The sequence below is a fragment of the Archocentrus centrarchus genome, chromosome 7 (genome assembly GCF_007364275.1).
Source record: "Archocentrus centrarchus isolate MPI-CPG fArcCen1 chromosome 7, fArcCen1, whole genome shotgun sequence".
NCBI classification, from domain to species: domain Eukaryota; kingdom Metazoa; phylum Chordata; class Actinopteri; order Cichliformes; family Cichlidae; genus Archocentrus; species Archocentrus centrarchus.
This window is the reverse complement of record NC_044352.1, coordinates 18,690,414-18,704,960: the sequence shown is the minus strand read 5'-3', so window position 1 is coordinate 18,704,960 and position 14,547 is coordinate 18,690,414. Positions and strand designations below refer to the sequence as shown.

General features: G+C 40.1%; 2 protein-coding genes across 2 annotated transcripts; both read left to right on the top strand.

Annotated features, from left to right (window-relative positions):
• The first annotated feature begins 1,250 nt into the window (after positions 1-1,250).
• On the top strand, positions 1,251-10,195 carry csrp1a (cysteine and glycine-rich protein 1a). Its single transcript, XM_030733288.1, has 6 exons — positions 1,251-1,609; positions 4,105-4,214; positions 5,785-5,953; positions 6,035-6,164; positions 6,245-6,341; positions 9,710-10,195. Exons 2-6 carry the CDS (start codon positions 4,106-4,108, stop codon positions 9,784-9,786), a joined length of 582 nt encoding a protein of 193 aa, XP_030589148.1. The 5' UTR covers positions 1,251-1,609; position 4,105; the 3' UTR covers positions 9,787-10,195.
• A 1,321-nt stretch (positions 10,196-11,516) lies between these two features.
• phlda3 (pleckstrin homology-like domain, family A, member 3) lies at positions 11,517-13,962 on the top strand. The gene is made up of 2 exons (XM_030733294.1): positions 11,517-12,336; positions 13,389-13,962. The coding sequence occupies exon 1, from the start codon at positions 11,895-11,897 to the stop codon at positions 12,324-12,326; it is 432 nt and encodes a 143-aa protein (XP_030589154.1). The 5' UTR covers positions 11,517-11,894; the 3' UTR covers positions 12,327-12,336; positions 13,389-13,962.
• Positions 13,963-14,547: the final 585 nt, after the last annotated feature.

The window sequence follows — 14,547 nt, the reverse complement described above, 5'->3', positions numbered from 1 at the left end:
TACTCAAGTGGCTTCCACTTGAGCTTTGCTTCTTTCTTTAAATTAGTACACTCTCCCTTTGGGCCATATATGATTTCGGAACATAATTAAAAGGGAATGCCCACATTATTATAATTAATCTGCCCAGGTAAAAGCCAAGGCAGAGGTAATGTGATTATAGCAGTTGGTTTATATGTCTCTCTGTGGAGCATGGACAAAAGACAAAGCCATTAAATTTAAGTGCAGATCTAAATCGGTTTCTTTAAAATTTCAAGATGTGGTATGACCACCTTTGTGTTTAATGTGTTATTCAAAAATTTATGAATAACAAAAAATAATATGATTTGTGTCAACTGTGGTAAAAAATTGCTCTAAAACACCTGACTGTACTACTTAACTTTCATTAAATTAATTCAAACACTTTATTGCAACAAATACAACGTCACAGCTCGATTATAAAGCACATACAGTATACTAGTATTCACAATGACCACATGATGGCAGTAGAGTAAAGTCACTTTGTAGCTGGAGATTGCTTGCAGATTGCTTGAGACTATTTCTATTATTTCTCATCCATTAAACATATCAGGGTGACCTTTTGCTGCTGGTGCCTAAAGGTCATTAAATGCTTTGGTAATAAAATGGAATCACTTTGAAATTGCATCACATTGACCTGATCCTGTGACTTTCTACAGCATGGCACTGAACAGGAGTGGTCCTCCAACCTCACTGTACATTCTGTTTATGCATTCTATTCTATTCTATTTTATTCTATTCTATATTCACTGTATAAGAGGAAAAACACAGTTGGTTCCCCACTTGACACTTCAAATTGATTATCTGTTAAAGGTTAACCTCTGAGCAGGTAGTTAAACAGTGTAACAAATCTACTGGCTGTTAAGATGAAGAGTGGTCGAAAAAAAATTTTATACAGTGCTTAAAAAAGTCATAAAAGCAAGAAAACACAAACACAGTCATTCAAGAGAGTTCTCTGTGCATTCAGCTGGAAGGTCACATTTACCTACTCTTATTACGACATAATAAGAGTAGGTAAATGTTTTTATAACATTTATATTACAAAGGTGTGAAAACAATGTGGAGTTCACACAGTTTAGTATCAGGTTTTACTGTTTGTTGGCCGTCTCTGACAACATGAAGGTCAGGCCTTGTGCAACTTTTAATGGAGAGTTGCAAAACACAGAGCGCAACCAACAAGAAAATCTCTCCGCTGTGCAAGCTTTTGAATCCCAGTTCACTCCAGATTCAACCCCACCTCTGACTCTCACTGTGTCTCCCTCTCACTTGGAGAGTAAGTCAGAAACTCCCCTGATCCTCAACACAGACTACGTTTGCAGACTGGAGCAGAAAAAACAGAAGCTCCTCCCTTTCGACACATCTGGAACAACAGCGGAGAGGAACGTACCAACACTCTGCTTGAGTATAGTAACACAGGAGCTGGCAGTAAAAGTTTGATTCAGGACTGCCTTTTTTCTTGCATACTTAAAGCTACTGCATCTAGCTGTGGACAGCTGGTTTCCTGAACAGACCACACCACTGCGTTAACGCTATTTTTACCTCTGAAACGTCTTCCTGCCCTTCATCACTGACCGACAGCACCTATTCATAGCAGGTAAGTAATGACTTTTTTTTAGATTACAGAGTGATTATGGATCCTGCTTTTTGTTTGCTTCTGTTTTGTTTGCTTTCTTATTCTGCTGATGCATGATGGGAAGAACACTTGCAACACACATGATACCACAATACCACAACGTACCTTTTTTTTTTTTTCCATTAGAAAAAAGTGTTAGCAGGTTTTAAAGTGAGCAGTTAAACATTAACACAAGCCAGGGATAGTAATGTATAATAAAATAAATACAGCACAGTAAGTTCCAACTAAACTCTCACCAATATTAAACTCTGCCTAAATCACTCAGATGTCACATGCTGTCACATTAAATTTGTCCGTGGACTTCCTGATTTGTATGAGTTTACACTCCTCACTGCTCCTTCACTAAAGCACTCTCAGTTCTACGGGTCCTTGCAGGCCTAAACATGCAGAGAAAGCGCAATCAGCATGAACCAGAATTCAGCCCGGTGCAATTCATTTAGCAGACACTTAAAATACTCATGCAGTAAAGGAAGTGATATTTCCAATAACCTTTTCATCCATCAACTGAGAATTCGCCCACTAATCTATGAATTCCCCTCTGTGGTCAAACTGACAGCTGCCAAGCGTCATTCCTCTCCATCTTATCAGTGCTACAATATGACTGGCTATAAGAAGCAAAAACAGCCCTGTTCAAATCTAAACAACCTCGATCATATAATTCACCTGCATTTTCTTCACCTTCTCATTGACATACTTGGTCCTGAAGCTGGAAGCTGGACAACAAAAGCTTCTAAGCACGTCTGCCGCTGCCGCTTGTCTCCGTTCCAAAATGACACAAAAGAGTTAGTGGACCGTTAGAAGAGATTTCAAGTCATAGTTTCCTAGATGGGCTGCTGGAAAACTTTAAAATGTTTCCATCACTGCTTGGTACAAAAACATTCCCAGTATTTCTGGCTTAAGTGGAATTCATGAATGTCACAGGACCGTAAAACTACGCAAACTCTTCTATCCTGAAAATGCCAGCTAAACTCTGCCCTGCTAATATAAACATTTACAATGAAGACCTTTCACTTTCTTTGGAGCCACGCAGCCAGTACTCTGCCTCACCGCTGTTTCCCTAAACCTTATGCAGTTTAGCTTCCTGTGGCTATGCCAGTGGTGTCTTTGTGAGTGACTGTGAGCAACTGTTTCAATTTCAAACTGTGACACCATGAGCGACCCTCAACTTAAAACTGAAAAAGCAAAGCCAGAGATCAGTGATTATGAAGCAGCACAGACTCTTTTTTTTAATAATGACTTTGCATTCATTAGTTCGCATTGATAGTAGCACTTTTAAAGGTTATGTGAAAAATAGGGTGCAAAATAATTTAATAAACAAGAATCCTTGTGAATGTATACATTTTATATGAATAAGTTATACAATTTATAAACTGGAATAATATCCTTCTAAAACAACAGCTACATCTAAGAAAACTGCACTAGTTTGATGAGCGCATATTCACAGGAAATATAAGCAATAAGCTATTCTTAAATCTTTTTTAAATTTTAAATAGAGCGAGAGAAACGTGGTACTGCCTGTTTTTTTCTGGGTGAGTCATCTTTAAAAAAAAAAACAAAAAAAGACAACAAAAAAAAAACAGGAAATATGACCAGAAGTGCTAAGTAAGCTAAGCTGGAAAAGAAAAAAGCTGACCTTGATGCAGTTGTAGGTTTTTATTGAAATATTTCATGCCTAATAAAAACATACAACAGAGGATATGAGGTACAGTCTGGAGAGGTGATGCAGAGAGAGACAGGCAGGAGGAGATGGTGTGAAACATGACCAGAGGGGAGGGAGGGAGGGAGGGTTTTAAACAGTCAGGAATGAGGAAGTAGATATGCAAGAACTGATAGGGAGGGTTGTGCTGGGAACACATTGGGATAGACTGGATGCCGGGATTTTTCACATGCCATCGGCTTTAAAATTCCTCAGAAAGTCATGCTTTCGCATTACTTCCACACTGACTGCTTCCATTTTTTTTTAAAGAAAGCAAACCTTTCATTTTTTGCCCTTTAACAGAAAAGAACTCTTCTAGTATTTTCCACTGCTGGGTTGATCGTCCTTTATAGAAACCACAGAGAACAGGCAGGAATAAAATTACAGTCTCCAGGCCTGGCCTTACGAATCCAAAATTACAGGCAACCAAATATGGCTGTTTAAATGGGTTTCGTAAAACAGAAAGAATGTGTGTTTCCTTGATGGTTGTATAAAGGAATTTAACAGTCCACTGACCCATCTGTTTTTCTATTTAGAGCCCTTTCCACACATCAATTATATATAAAAATAAAGGTGATTTCAGTGTCTTTCCAGGTGTTTCTGTGGTCTTATTCACCAAATGTTTGATATTCCCTCTTGGTGAAAATGCTTAATCTTTGACTCATTGACTCATTGACTCTGACTTTTTTCATATCAGAATAATCAGTGTGTGTGTGTGTGTGTGTGTGTGTTTCTGTCCATGTTGCATGCATTACTAAAGGATGCCACTGGGTGGAGGAAACAAGTGTGGCCGCTGTTCAAAGACGGTTTACTTTGCAGAAGAGTGTCTCTGTGATGGGCGGAGCTTCCACAAGTCCTGCTTCCTGTGCAGTGAGTTGACCGAATGCTGTTTCCTCTGATTGTCAATGTGGAGCCCAGTGAACTTTTGACACTTGTTACAGGCACATGTAATATTAACCTTAAGTTAACTGTTAGTCATCTGTGTTCGCAGACAGGGAGGTAGAGCAGCTGTTAGGTACAGCCTGCTATAAAGACGGTTAATCCATATTTGCACTGCATCTTGTTTAGTTTTGTTTTTTTTATTTGTCTTCTGGAAACTGAGCCTTAGACTGACCAGTTCCTCTTTCACTCTAACTACTGTTCTGATGAGCTGCAGATCAGTGGATTAGCCAATTTAATATAAAAGCCTTGTATGTTTATAAAATCCAGTTTTTACATTGCTGACTATAACATTATAATTGCAAAATGTTTTCATTCTCAAAGGACTCGCACTTGAAAAGAGTCCACTAATCTAGAAGAATCCTGTTTCTTTACGACATGTGATAAAAAAAAAGTTTTGCAACTTGGCCTATAAAGAACATACTGGATTTCAATTTGACCTCTATCCACTCTATCTATTCTGGGTCAGCTCCCTGATTCTTTTTAAGCTCTGGGATGATTCCAGCACTCCTGTTATATTTGCCTGGAAGTCCACTGTATAAACTGCAACCTGAATTTTATTTTGGGGAAGAGAAAGAAGTGGCGGTCCTAGTCGCACTACTAGTGGTGCACCTGTCTTTGATGTTTTCCAGCTTGGACACTGATGGCTGTAACACTGAAGACCACTGTTGGATGTCTGTCTGAGCTTTCTTCACTAGTTCTGCTCCTTTTAGGCGTTGCCACAGCTGATCGGCCTCCATCTCACCCTATCCTTTGTTTTTGCCCAAACAGGAGTATAGTTATTCACCCTGCTGATCAACAGCACCTGTGGCAGCTGTTGTCAACTCACGAAATCTCATTCTTGATGATCAGAAAAGATTTAACGCCAAATACCCTTCCGGATGCAACCTTCCCCATTTATCCAAGCTTGGAACCGGCACTAGGATTACACTGACTTGTTGTCTATTGTGTCTGGGTTATGATCCCTAACATGAAGATTGGGTCAGCTTAGGTCAGCAAGTTGGTGTTTGTTCACAAGTTTGAGATGCATGGTGAAACTGCTTATATGCACGTGTAAGTGGTGAGAACAGGATTTCCTGGAAGTGATACAAATGTAGCAGGATCGCTGGAATGTTCACAGGAATTCAAAAAGGAGACAGACTTGAAAGTGACAGACAAAACCTTTTGATTGGTCCTCATATCTGAAAAAAATGCAGGCATTCATCTCTTGTAAATTATAAATCCTTCATAAGTATACAGCTCAGATAAATAGATTTAATTAAAAGTAACTTCAAATCTTGAAGCTTGAAAAAAAAAGTGGGTTTATGGAGTTTGGAGTTACTTGTGCTCTTGCATCATAATCAAGCATTCCTGTGATGGAATTTAGATGAAAACATGTTTCTCCAGCAGAAGTGTTCCTTAATAGGAAACAGTTTGGAGCCTATATAAACACACAAATGTACTCAACAAAAAGGATAAAGATATGAGAAACAATAATAATGTGCATGTGTTCTTTGTACAGTGGTGTGTGGGAAGAATTTGGACAGCACAACTGTTGCTGTTCGTATGGATGAAATCTATTGCAAAGCATGCTATGGTAAGAAGTATGGGCCAAAAGGCTACGGGTATGGCCAGGGAGCAGGAATCCTCAGCATGGACAAAGGAGAGTCCCTGGGAATTAAACATGAAGCGTGAGTAACACGCAAGCAAACATACTTTTTGATGTCTTTTTAAGGCTCCTTACCCACATTTTGGCCTTCTTTGCCCTCCAGACCTGCTCCCCATTGTCCTACCACCAACCCAAACCCCTCTAAGCTAGCTCAGAAGTTTGGAGGATCAGACAAGTGCCCTCGCTGTGGCAAGGCTGTCTATGCCGCTGAGAAAGTGATTGGAGCAGGGAGTGTAAGCGAAACACACACATATACGAGTGTATGCATGCAAAAAAACAACCACTTTATAACAAAGTTTGCATATATTTACAGGCATGGCATAAGACTGGATGTTTTACATGTGCCACATGTGGGAAGAGCCTTGAATCAACCACACTAGCTGATAAGGATGGAGAAATCTACTGCAAAGGTAAAAATTTCTCTGCCATAGACTTCTATACAACCAGACCACAGGACTCGCTGCCCTCTGCTGGCCTTTAAAAAGAATGCAGGTTTAAGACACCTCCACGTTGGCTTCACTTTTCAGACCCTTATGCTACATCCATCTTTCACATACAGTCTATGGCAAAAATTAAGATCATACAGCTACATATTCCCACAGAAATCCTGTATATGATAGCAGACTGCTCCCACGGGTCAATGGCGTTTTGTCACAATTAACACAAGATATGTTTCCAACTATATTTCAGTACACACTCACTGAACTCTCAAACCATACAAATGCACCACACCTAATATAGACTTACAGGTTGTATATTTTTAGAATGTATCTTCTTAATTTTGTCTCTTCCATTAAAATTTAGGAAAGATGCATTCAGGCTCAGGCAACATTTGAAAGACAGGTGATGGGGATACTAAATATGCACAATTTCAACAAATTGAAAGAAAAAAGTATTTTAAATTAGGTTATTGGTTTAAAAATGAACTGCTTTGTTTTCTTCTTTCTTTTTTGTTAGTGTCTTGTGATTGGGCAAATGAGTTATAATAAACACTAGAATACAGCAGAGGGTGCACTTACCCAGAAAAATGTATGCTACGCTAATATTTTCAGATATGTGTGACAAATACAGTGTTATGAGAACATTTTTGCTGCTTTGGCTCACACACACACACACACACACACACACACACACACACACACACACACACACACACACACTTCTGGTAATCATTCATTTATTTCAAAAATTGATTCAGCATTTCAGCATTACAGTCACAGCCAAAACCTTTTTGTCAGAAAAGTTTGTTTTTTATGCACTTTGCTGATTCATTTTTTATTTAGATTTTTTTTTTACATGTTTCCATGATACAGTGAAGAACAATCATAAGAATCTCATAAGTGTCAAAGACATTTATAAGCAAATAAATTAAATTTATGCAGAGTTGCTCTGTACTGCCAAAACATTTGGCCATGACTGTAGAAATCTAACTCATCTCTTGATAGATTGTAATGTTTAATTCCACAGTTCAGACTGCACTGACCTAGTAAAGGGTGTTGCACATCTGCACATCATGTCATTCTCGCTAAAGCAGTTAGCTATATTTGTCACCTGGTGTTCACAATGCAAATATTAGGGGGAAAATGTTTTTGTGCACAAAAACATTTACGCTGTAAAGTTTATGATTTCAGCTGATCTCTTGCAACAAATGAAACAATGACAGCATATTTAGTAGTATGACTCTGAAAGGCTCTCTTGGTCAAGACAAGATCTGTACCCTTACTATAAATGAAATACACCAACTACGCATAGTATAGTTACTGAATGAGCTACTAGGTGAAAAAGTAATCTCACCTGTTACTCTGGGAACCTTCCCTCTCACAACATGCACTGTGAATTAGTAACATGTAAATGCTGGGAAATATCTAAACTCACCAGGACACATTGCCAGCACTGGGTTGCATCCCCCTTTGCCTTCAAAGCTTAATTCTTTATGGCACAGATTAAACAAGGTGCTGGAAACATTCCTCAGAGATTTTGGTCCATATTGACATGATAGCATCACACAATTTCTTCAGATTTGTCTGCTGCACATCCACAATGCAAATCTCCCATTTCGCCATATCCCAAATTTACTTTATTGGATAGAGATCTGGCGATCATGTTCAAGAAACCAGTCTGAGATGATTTGAGCTTTGTGACATGGTGCATTGTAATACTGGATGCAGCCATCAGATGATAGGGAAACTGTGGTCATAAAGGGATGGACGTGGTCAGCAACAGCACTCAGGTAGGCTGTTGTGTTTAAACAATGCTCAAGTGGTATTAATGGGCCCAAAGTAAGCAAAGAACATATCCCTCAGACCATTACACCACCAGCAGCCGCCTAAACCATTGATACTGTACAAAGCAGGATGGATCCACGCTTTTATGTTGTTTGCAGCAAATTCTGATCTTCCATTCAAATGTCAAAGCAAAAATTGAGACTTATCAGACCAAGTAACATTTTTCCAGTCTCCTATTGTCCAATTCTGAGCCTGTGCAAATTGTAGCCTCAGAGTCCTGTTCTTAGTTGACAGGTGTGAGACAGAGGTCAGTCAGAGATGGATATCTTCTGCTTACCTTGGCTGTAGCGAGTGATTATTTGAGTTATTGCTGCCGTCCTATCAGCTTGAAGCAGTCTGCCCATTCTCCTCTGACCTCTGGCATCAACAAACCATTTTTTCCTAAAAAAAAAAAAAAAATGCTGCTCACTGGATATTTTCTCTTTTTCAGAGGATTCTCTGTAAACTCTAGAGACGGCTGTGTGGGAAAATCACAGTAGATCAGCAGTTTCTGAAATTCTCTGAACATGGCATGGTTTTTGGTGCCAGACAGGCGGGTCTAATTCACTAAATCACCTTTCTTCCCCATTCTGATGCTCAGTTTGAACTTCAGCAGGTCATCTTGACCATGTCTACATGCCTAAATGCACTGAGTTGCTGCCATGTAATTAGCTGATTAGATATTTGTGTTAAAGAGCAGTTAAACAAGTGTATCTAACAAAGTGGCCACTGAGTGTAAAGTCCAATAAAAAGCAGTGAACTAGTGAACACAAGATCATGGGCTCATATTCATACTTATTATTATGTCTTAATATTTTGTAGGTGTGTATTATAAATGTAATCCACAACTCTAAAACCCAACAGAGGAACATGTTTTTCAGAAACGCAGTATGGGCTAATGTGAAACCCTGGGAACAAAGTGGTTCTGGATTAAACTGAGCTGAATTAAACTGAATAAAAAAAATGTTTATTCTGTTTTGTGACCTAACAGTGGCAAAAACTGAGATCAAGTTTCAGGACAGATAAGTCGACCATATGCCACAGAATATGTACTTGAGCAGGACACAAGAGTTACACTGGGCATTTAGTGGGTGCAGAAATTCAAAGGTCTGTATATGGAAGAACCGACATGGGAGCTGTGGAGTAGCATATTATTCAATTTGTTCGTATGTAAAATTAATTTGTTAATAAGAACGTGGCTAATTGGTACACTTGGGCGTGGGCTAATGCTAACTCAATCTGTGGCTGAGGCTGTAAATCCGGAAGTCAGCATTCCCTGAAAAGCATTTTAGAGGGAAGTCAAAAACCTTTCTACCTATAATCCAGAAGGAACTGTGGTCCCTGTGAGGCACTAAATCGAGGAATATTGTGTTTGCCAGACGGAACTCAAACACTTAACACAAAGCTGATATAGCTAAGCAGTTATCAGCTATCAGTAAGTTAGCTTTGTCTAAAGGATGTGGTGATGATGGCAAAAGCGTGGAGTCTAATAGCATTACCTTTGCTTCCCACAGGTTGTTACGGCAAAAACTTTGGTCCCAAGGGATTTGGGTATGGACTTGGAGCCGGGGCGCTGGCGCACACTCAGTAGGAATCCGTGAATCTTCAGCAGCAGATTTCCAGATTACTGCGGCTTCTCCTGCAAGGAGCAGGCAACCTATATCTATAGACCCGCTTTATAGGAAGCTGCTTTTATAAACTACCGTTGAAAAGCTTCATAATCCCATAGGCCATAGGTGAATACTATCGCTGTTACCACAGTCAGTGTTGCCACATATGCACATTTAATACACATTAATATCGATGTAAAACTGCATTGGTCATTTACACTCTGCTCAAAATGAACTTGATCGTCCTCTTGTTGCAGTATTGTAGTTTTTCTTCTCTCAATACTTCAGTCTCGGGTATCATAAGATACACAACTGTCTATGTAACAGCAGATTGTCCGTGTTTAAGGTGTGCTTTCAGCATGATCATAAATAAAATGCAGAGAAAATTGATTTAGTGTCTTTTTTAAATTATTGGTAAGTGAAACTGCCTCCGTCAGTTTGTGTCTGTGTATAAGGTGGAGTATCCCAGCTGATGGTTTCTGTTTTGGTTATCAGAAGCGTAGAGGATGCATTGCATCCATTCCTCTCATAACACTACAATGACACACCACACACTGGGACTATTTAAGGCCAGTATCTCCTAAAATTGGGGAATCACAGATACGACAAAGTTTATCTGTTAAGGCAGAAAGAATTTACCGGTGAATGCCATCACTGATGTTTCCCACAGAGGTTATAAAGGGAAGTGAAAGCTCAGAGGAATCAGCGGAGATCTGAAGTTTTGTGGAAACATAATCATTAGTTTTTGTTTTGTTGTTTTAATTAAACGTATTTGCCGTCGTTATTTCACTACTTGTAAATGTTGTATTTATAGTATGAAATCTGTAGATAAACGGCAACATCAGAAGTGGAAATCTTTGCGTGCAGCCCTTCCTTGTAAAGACGCTGCTTCCAGAAAGTAATGATCAGTGACTGACTGATTAGTCACTGAAGCTTCAGTTTGAACTCTTTATCCAACTTTATCCAGCATGCCTCCCACTCACATTCCAGCCCTCAGATACAAGATTACACAACTTTTAATAAGGAGTGTTAGAGCTTAAAAAGGAGAGCTTACTGTAGTTTCAGCATAATTTTAGTTTATTCATTCGCGCAGAAAGGCGTGTTAGCAGGTTTTTCTACAGGTGCACTGCGAACTCAGTGGGAGGAGGTAAGGCCTAAACCCACCTACCTGTATTTTTCTTTACCCTTGTTGTGAACAAAATAGGTACTTGTATTTTACTTGAGTATTTTCATTTTTGTTTCTTTATCCTTCTACTCCGCTACATTTTGCTGGCAAATGTTGTACTTTTTCCACGACATTCACTTTAATAACTTTAGTTACAAGTTACTTTGCAGATGAGGAAGAAGAAAAATAAGAATTAAATCTACGAATAATTTATGATGTATTATTTTAACCAACAATAAATTATCCTTGTCAGTGACACCTGCAGCAGTAAACACGGACAGGCTAAACATGAACACATTCATGTATGCGTAATTATAATTCATTATTCTCAAATGGGCCATCTGCACTACTTTTGGTACTTCAGCAATGTTTGTGCTTTTACTTGAGTAAGCTGAGTTGCAAAGCCCAAGTATATGTTGCCACGTTATAGATCTGAGCAATCTCTCCACCACTGGCCAACAACATAACACATAAAAAGCCTGCTTTGCAGCGTCCTGTAACGCAACTGTCAACTTGCACTCGCTGTGCCTGGCTTTCTTTTGCGCGCGCGCAACGCACGCTGACGCACACATTCAAGCTGGGAATTTCATAAACACAGCCCAATCTTCTCCTGCCGTCACCGGGGAGGAGGCGGGCTGCTAGTTGAAGGGGGAGAAGGTCCAGACAGGAGCCGGGCATGTTCAAACATATCCAGGCAGACCAGCCTACCAACCAGGACGGAGCGCTGTCTTATATTCCCAAACTTTATGACATAGATATATGTTTTTATCATCATATGCTATAACTCCGATCGGTATGTTTTCATGAGGGACGTTGATACGGTAAGACACGCGATGTGTATTTAACAGATTCATCTTGAAACACACCGCTGCTGAGGATCACTTGTCTAGAGTTTTGTACTGAAGACCTTCCCTCCGCGGGGCCATGTCGTTCTCGGCCAAAGTGATGAGAGACGGGCTGCTGGAGAAGCGCAGCAGCGGGCTTCTCCAGCTGTGGAAGAAGAAGCGTTGCGTGCTCACTGAGGACGGGCTGCGCTTGCACAACTGCAAAGGAGGCGGCGGCGGCGGCGGTGATGCTACGGATTTGGCGTGGAGCTCCAAAGCCAAGGAACTTCGTTTTGAGCGTATGGCCACTGTGGACTGTGTGGAGTACAAGCGAGGGCTGGTATACTTCACCGTGGTAATGGTTACGGGCAAGGAAATTGACTTTCGGTGTCCGCAGGACGGCACGGCGTGGAACGCAGAGATTGCTCTGGCTTTGGTGCGCTATAAGAACCTACAGGCCGTGCAGACCGGGAGAAATCGGCACCTGTCCACAGGACACCTGGGCAGCACTGGGGAAGATGAGGAGCTCTGATTTGATGAAGGTATCCAAAGTTGTCCTCTGGTTGAGCTGAAATAGCTAGACATCAAAATGTGATTTATTGGTGTGAGAAAGCTGTGTTATTTATTTACTTATTAATCTGGGTTTTGGAGAGGGTAGCACCACACCCTCCCATGGCTCAAATATCCTGAAGTTCATTCTCAGCAACTGAAACTGGTAGTGAATCCCAAGTCAATGCCTCAGCTAAACTCTACTCCAGTGTATAGGTACAAATATCAAAGTTTTTTTTTTCAACCCAAACATTTGGCATTTAAAAGCCCAGATGTCTCATGACAACAAAACTCCTGACTCAACAGTTCGTTTCCTTTCTGTGGTTTGAAAGGCGCTAACCACCAAACAAGCTGGCACAGTCATTGGATGGAATGAAAACATCCAGACTCTTGGGAACGAGGTGACACAGAACTGAGAAGCACTCACACTAAGCTCATGCTGAAGGTTATTTACAAGTACCACTTCAGTGTTTAGATGTTCCACTGAGTCAGAGTCGTCTCTGTGTTTTTTCTTACTATGGTCAACCGCCTGTACTACACGGCAACAGACACAAACCAGCCTCACTTGAGGACATAATTAAGATGCAATGTGAGCCTTCAAAATAACATCTGCCTGCCCCTCCCTCACCAAGCAGTCGAGTATTTTTAAACACACAAACACACACACTGAATTTCCTTATGTATTTAGTTGACATTAAGCAGTTGGACATTAGGGGTGATAAGAGCTATCTATCCTTTTGACTTTCGACATTTAGGGTACAATCATCGCCATCTAATGGAAATAGAGCTATTTAGTGAAACTGGTCATCTCAAATGAACTTGTGAACTGAATGTGTAAGTCTGAACTATGATCTCACAGGCCAGGAATCCGCAGCGATGGTTCCTTAAGAGAGCTGCTCTAGTCAAGTGCCCAAATTAACTTAGGAGCCGTGGTAACAGTGTAATATAACGCATTACAAATGCACTTTTCAGTGACAGCCCCAAGTGCTGAACATAAAAAAGTAACAACCAAATATTTTTTAAAAATGTTCTTTTCTTCCTTCAGTCTTCCTGCTTCATTGGAGGAAACAGGGGCACAGATCGCCAGATCAGGAGGATGCACAGAAAGGTCATCAGTGAATATGGAACAAATGACCAAGAAGTGTCGCTGAAACTCGTCTCGTCTTCCGTTATTCACACATAGTCACACAAACTATAGGAATCTGATAAACCGTGGATTAAGACCCCATTTCTGTCCTGACCTCATTGCTTAAGGACAATATGGAAAATCCTGCATAAGGAAAAGTTGTTGTTCTTTTGAGCTGAGATACTGTTTACCCTTTGTGCCTTGATGTTTCAATAGTATCTTCATTTTGGAACAATATTTGACCCTGCTCAAACAGGAGTCACTTTGTTCTGCAGTCTTACTTTTGAAGGAACAGTTTTAAATTACTCTGAAAACTTTAAGTTACAGAATGAACAGATCTTTGAGGTTTTCTAAAGATGGAAATGAAGTATTTTTGTTTCTATATATATTGCACTCTGTATACTACATATTTGATTAAACCATGTATAGTATTACAACTGTAAAATAATAATAATAAATGTTTTTTTAATCCAGATTTTCTGGACATATTATACTTGATCTTCTGTTTTTGAACAATGTTTCATTTCTCTTCACCAGGAAATATAAAGTCTTTTAGAGCTAAACAGACAGCTGTGGTTTATTTTGGCTTCACACCATTAATTGTTAAGCTCATCTGTTTCCGGTCGTGCTGTAACCTTGCTGTTATAGCCTCTGGAAAACACACACACACACATATATATATATACACAGTGGCATGGTTATCCAGCTATTGCGTGTGCGCTAAATTCAGGACACCTTTTGTTCTAAGTGGTGTGGAGGACTAATGAGAAGCACAGTGCGCCTGAGGCATGTGCACGCAAACATCCGCCCACACACATTCACCTTCAGGAGCCTATGTGCACGCCCAGCATGAAGTTCAGCCAGCGCTAAACATCAGCAGATTTTTGTCAAGGAGACATAGCATTTATTGTTCATTTAAACATGTTGTGTGTGTGTGTGTTTTTGCGTGTATCAAGAATATAGAAGATCTGTGTTTGAGATGTTTAGCTGTGTGGCTCAGTGCACTTCTTGAATAAAGGGCCGGTTGTATAGCGACTTCTCGTGTTACTGTGGAAAACCCCATTGTCACACCGCATGA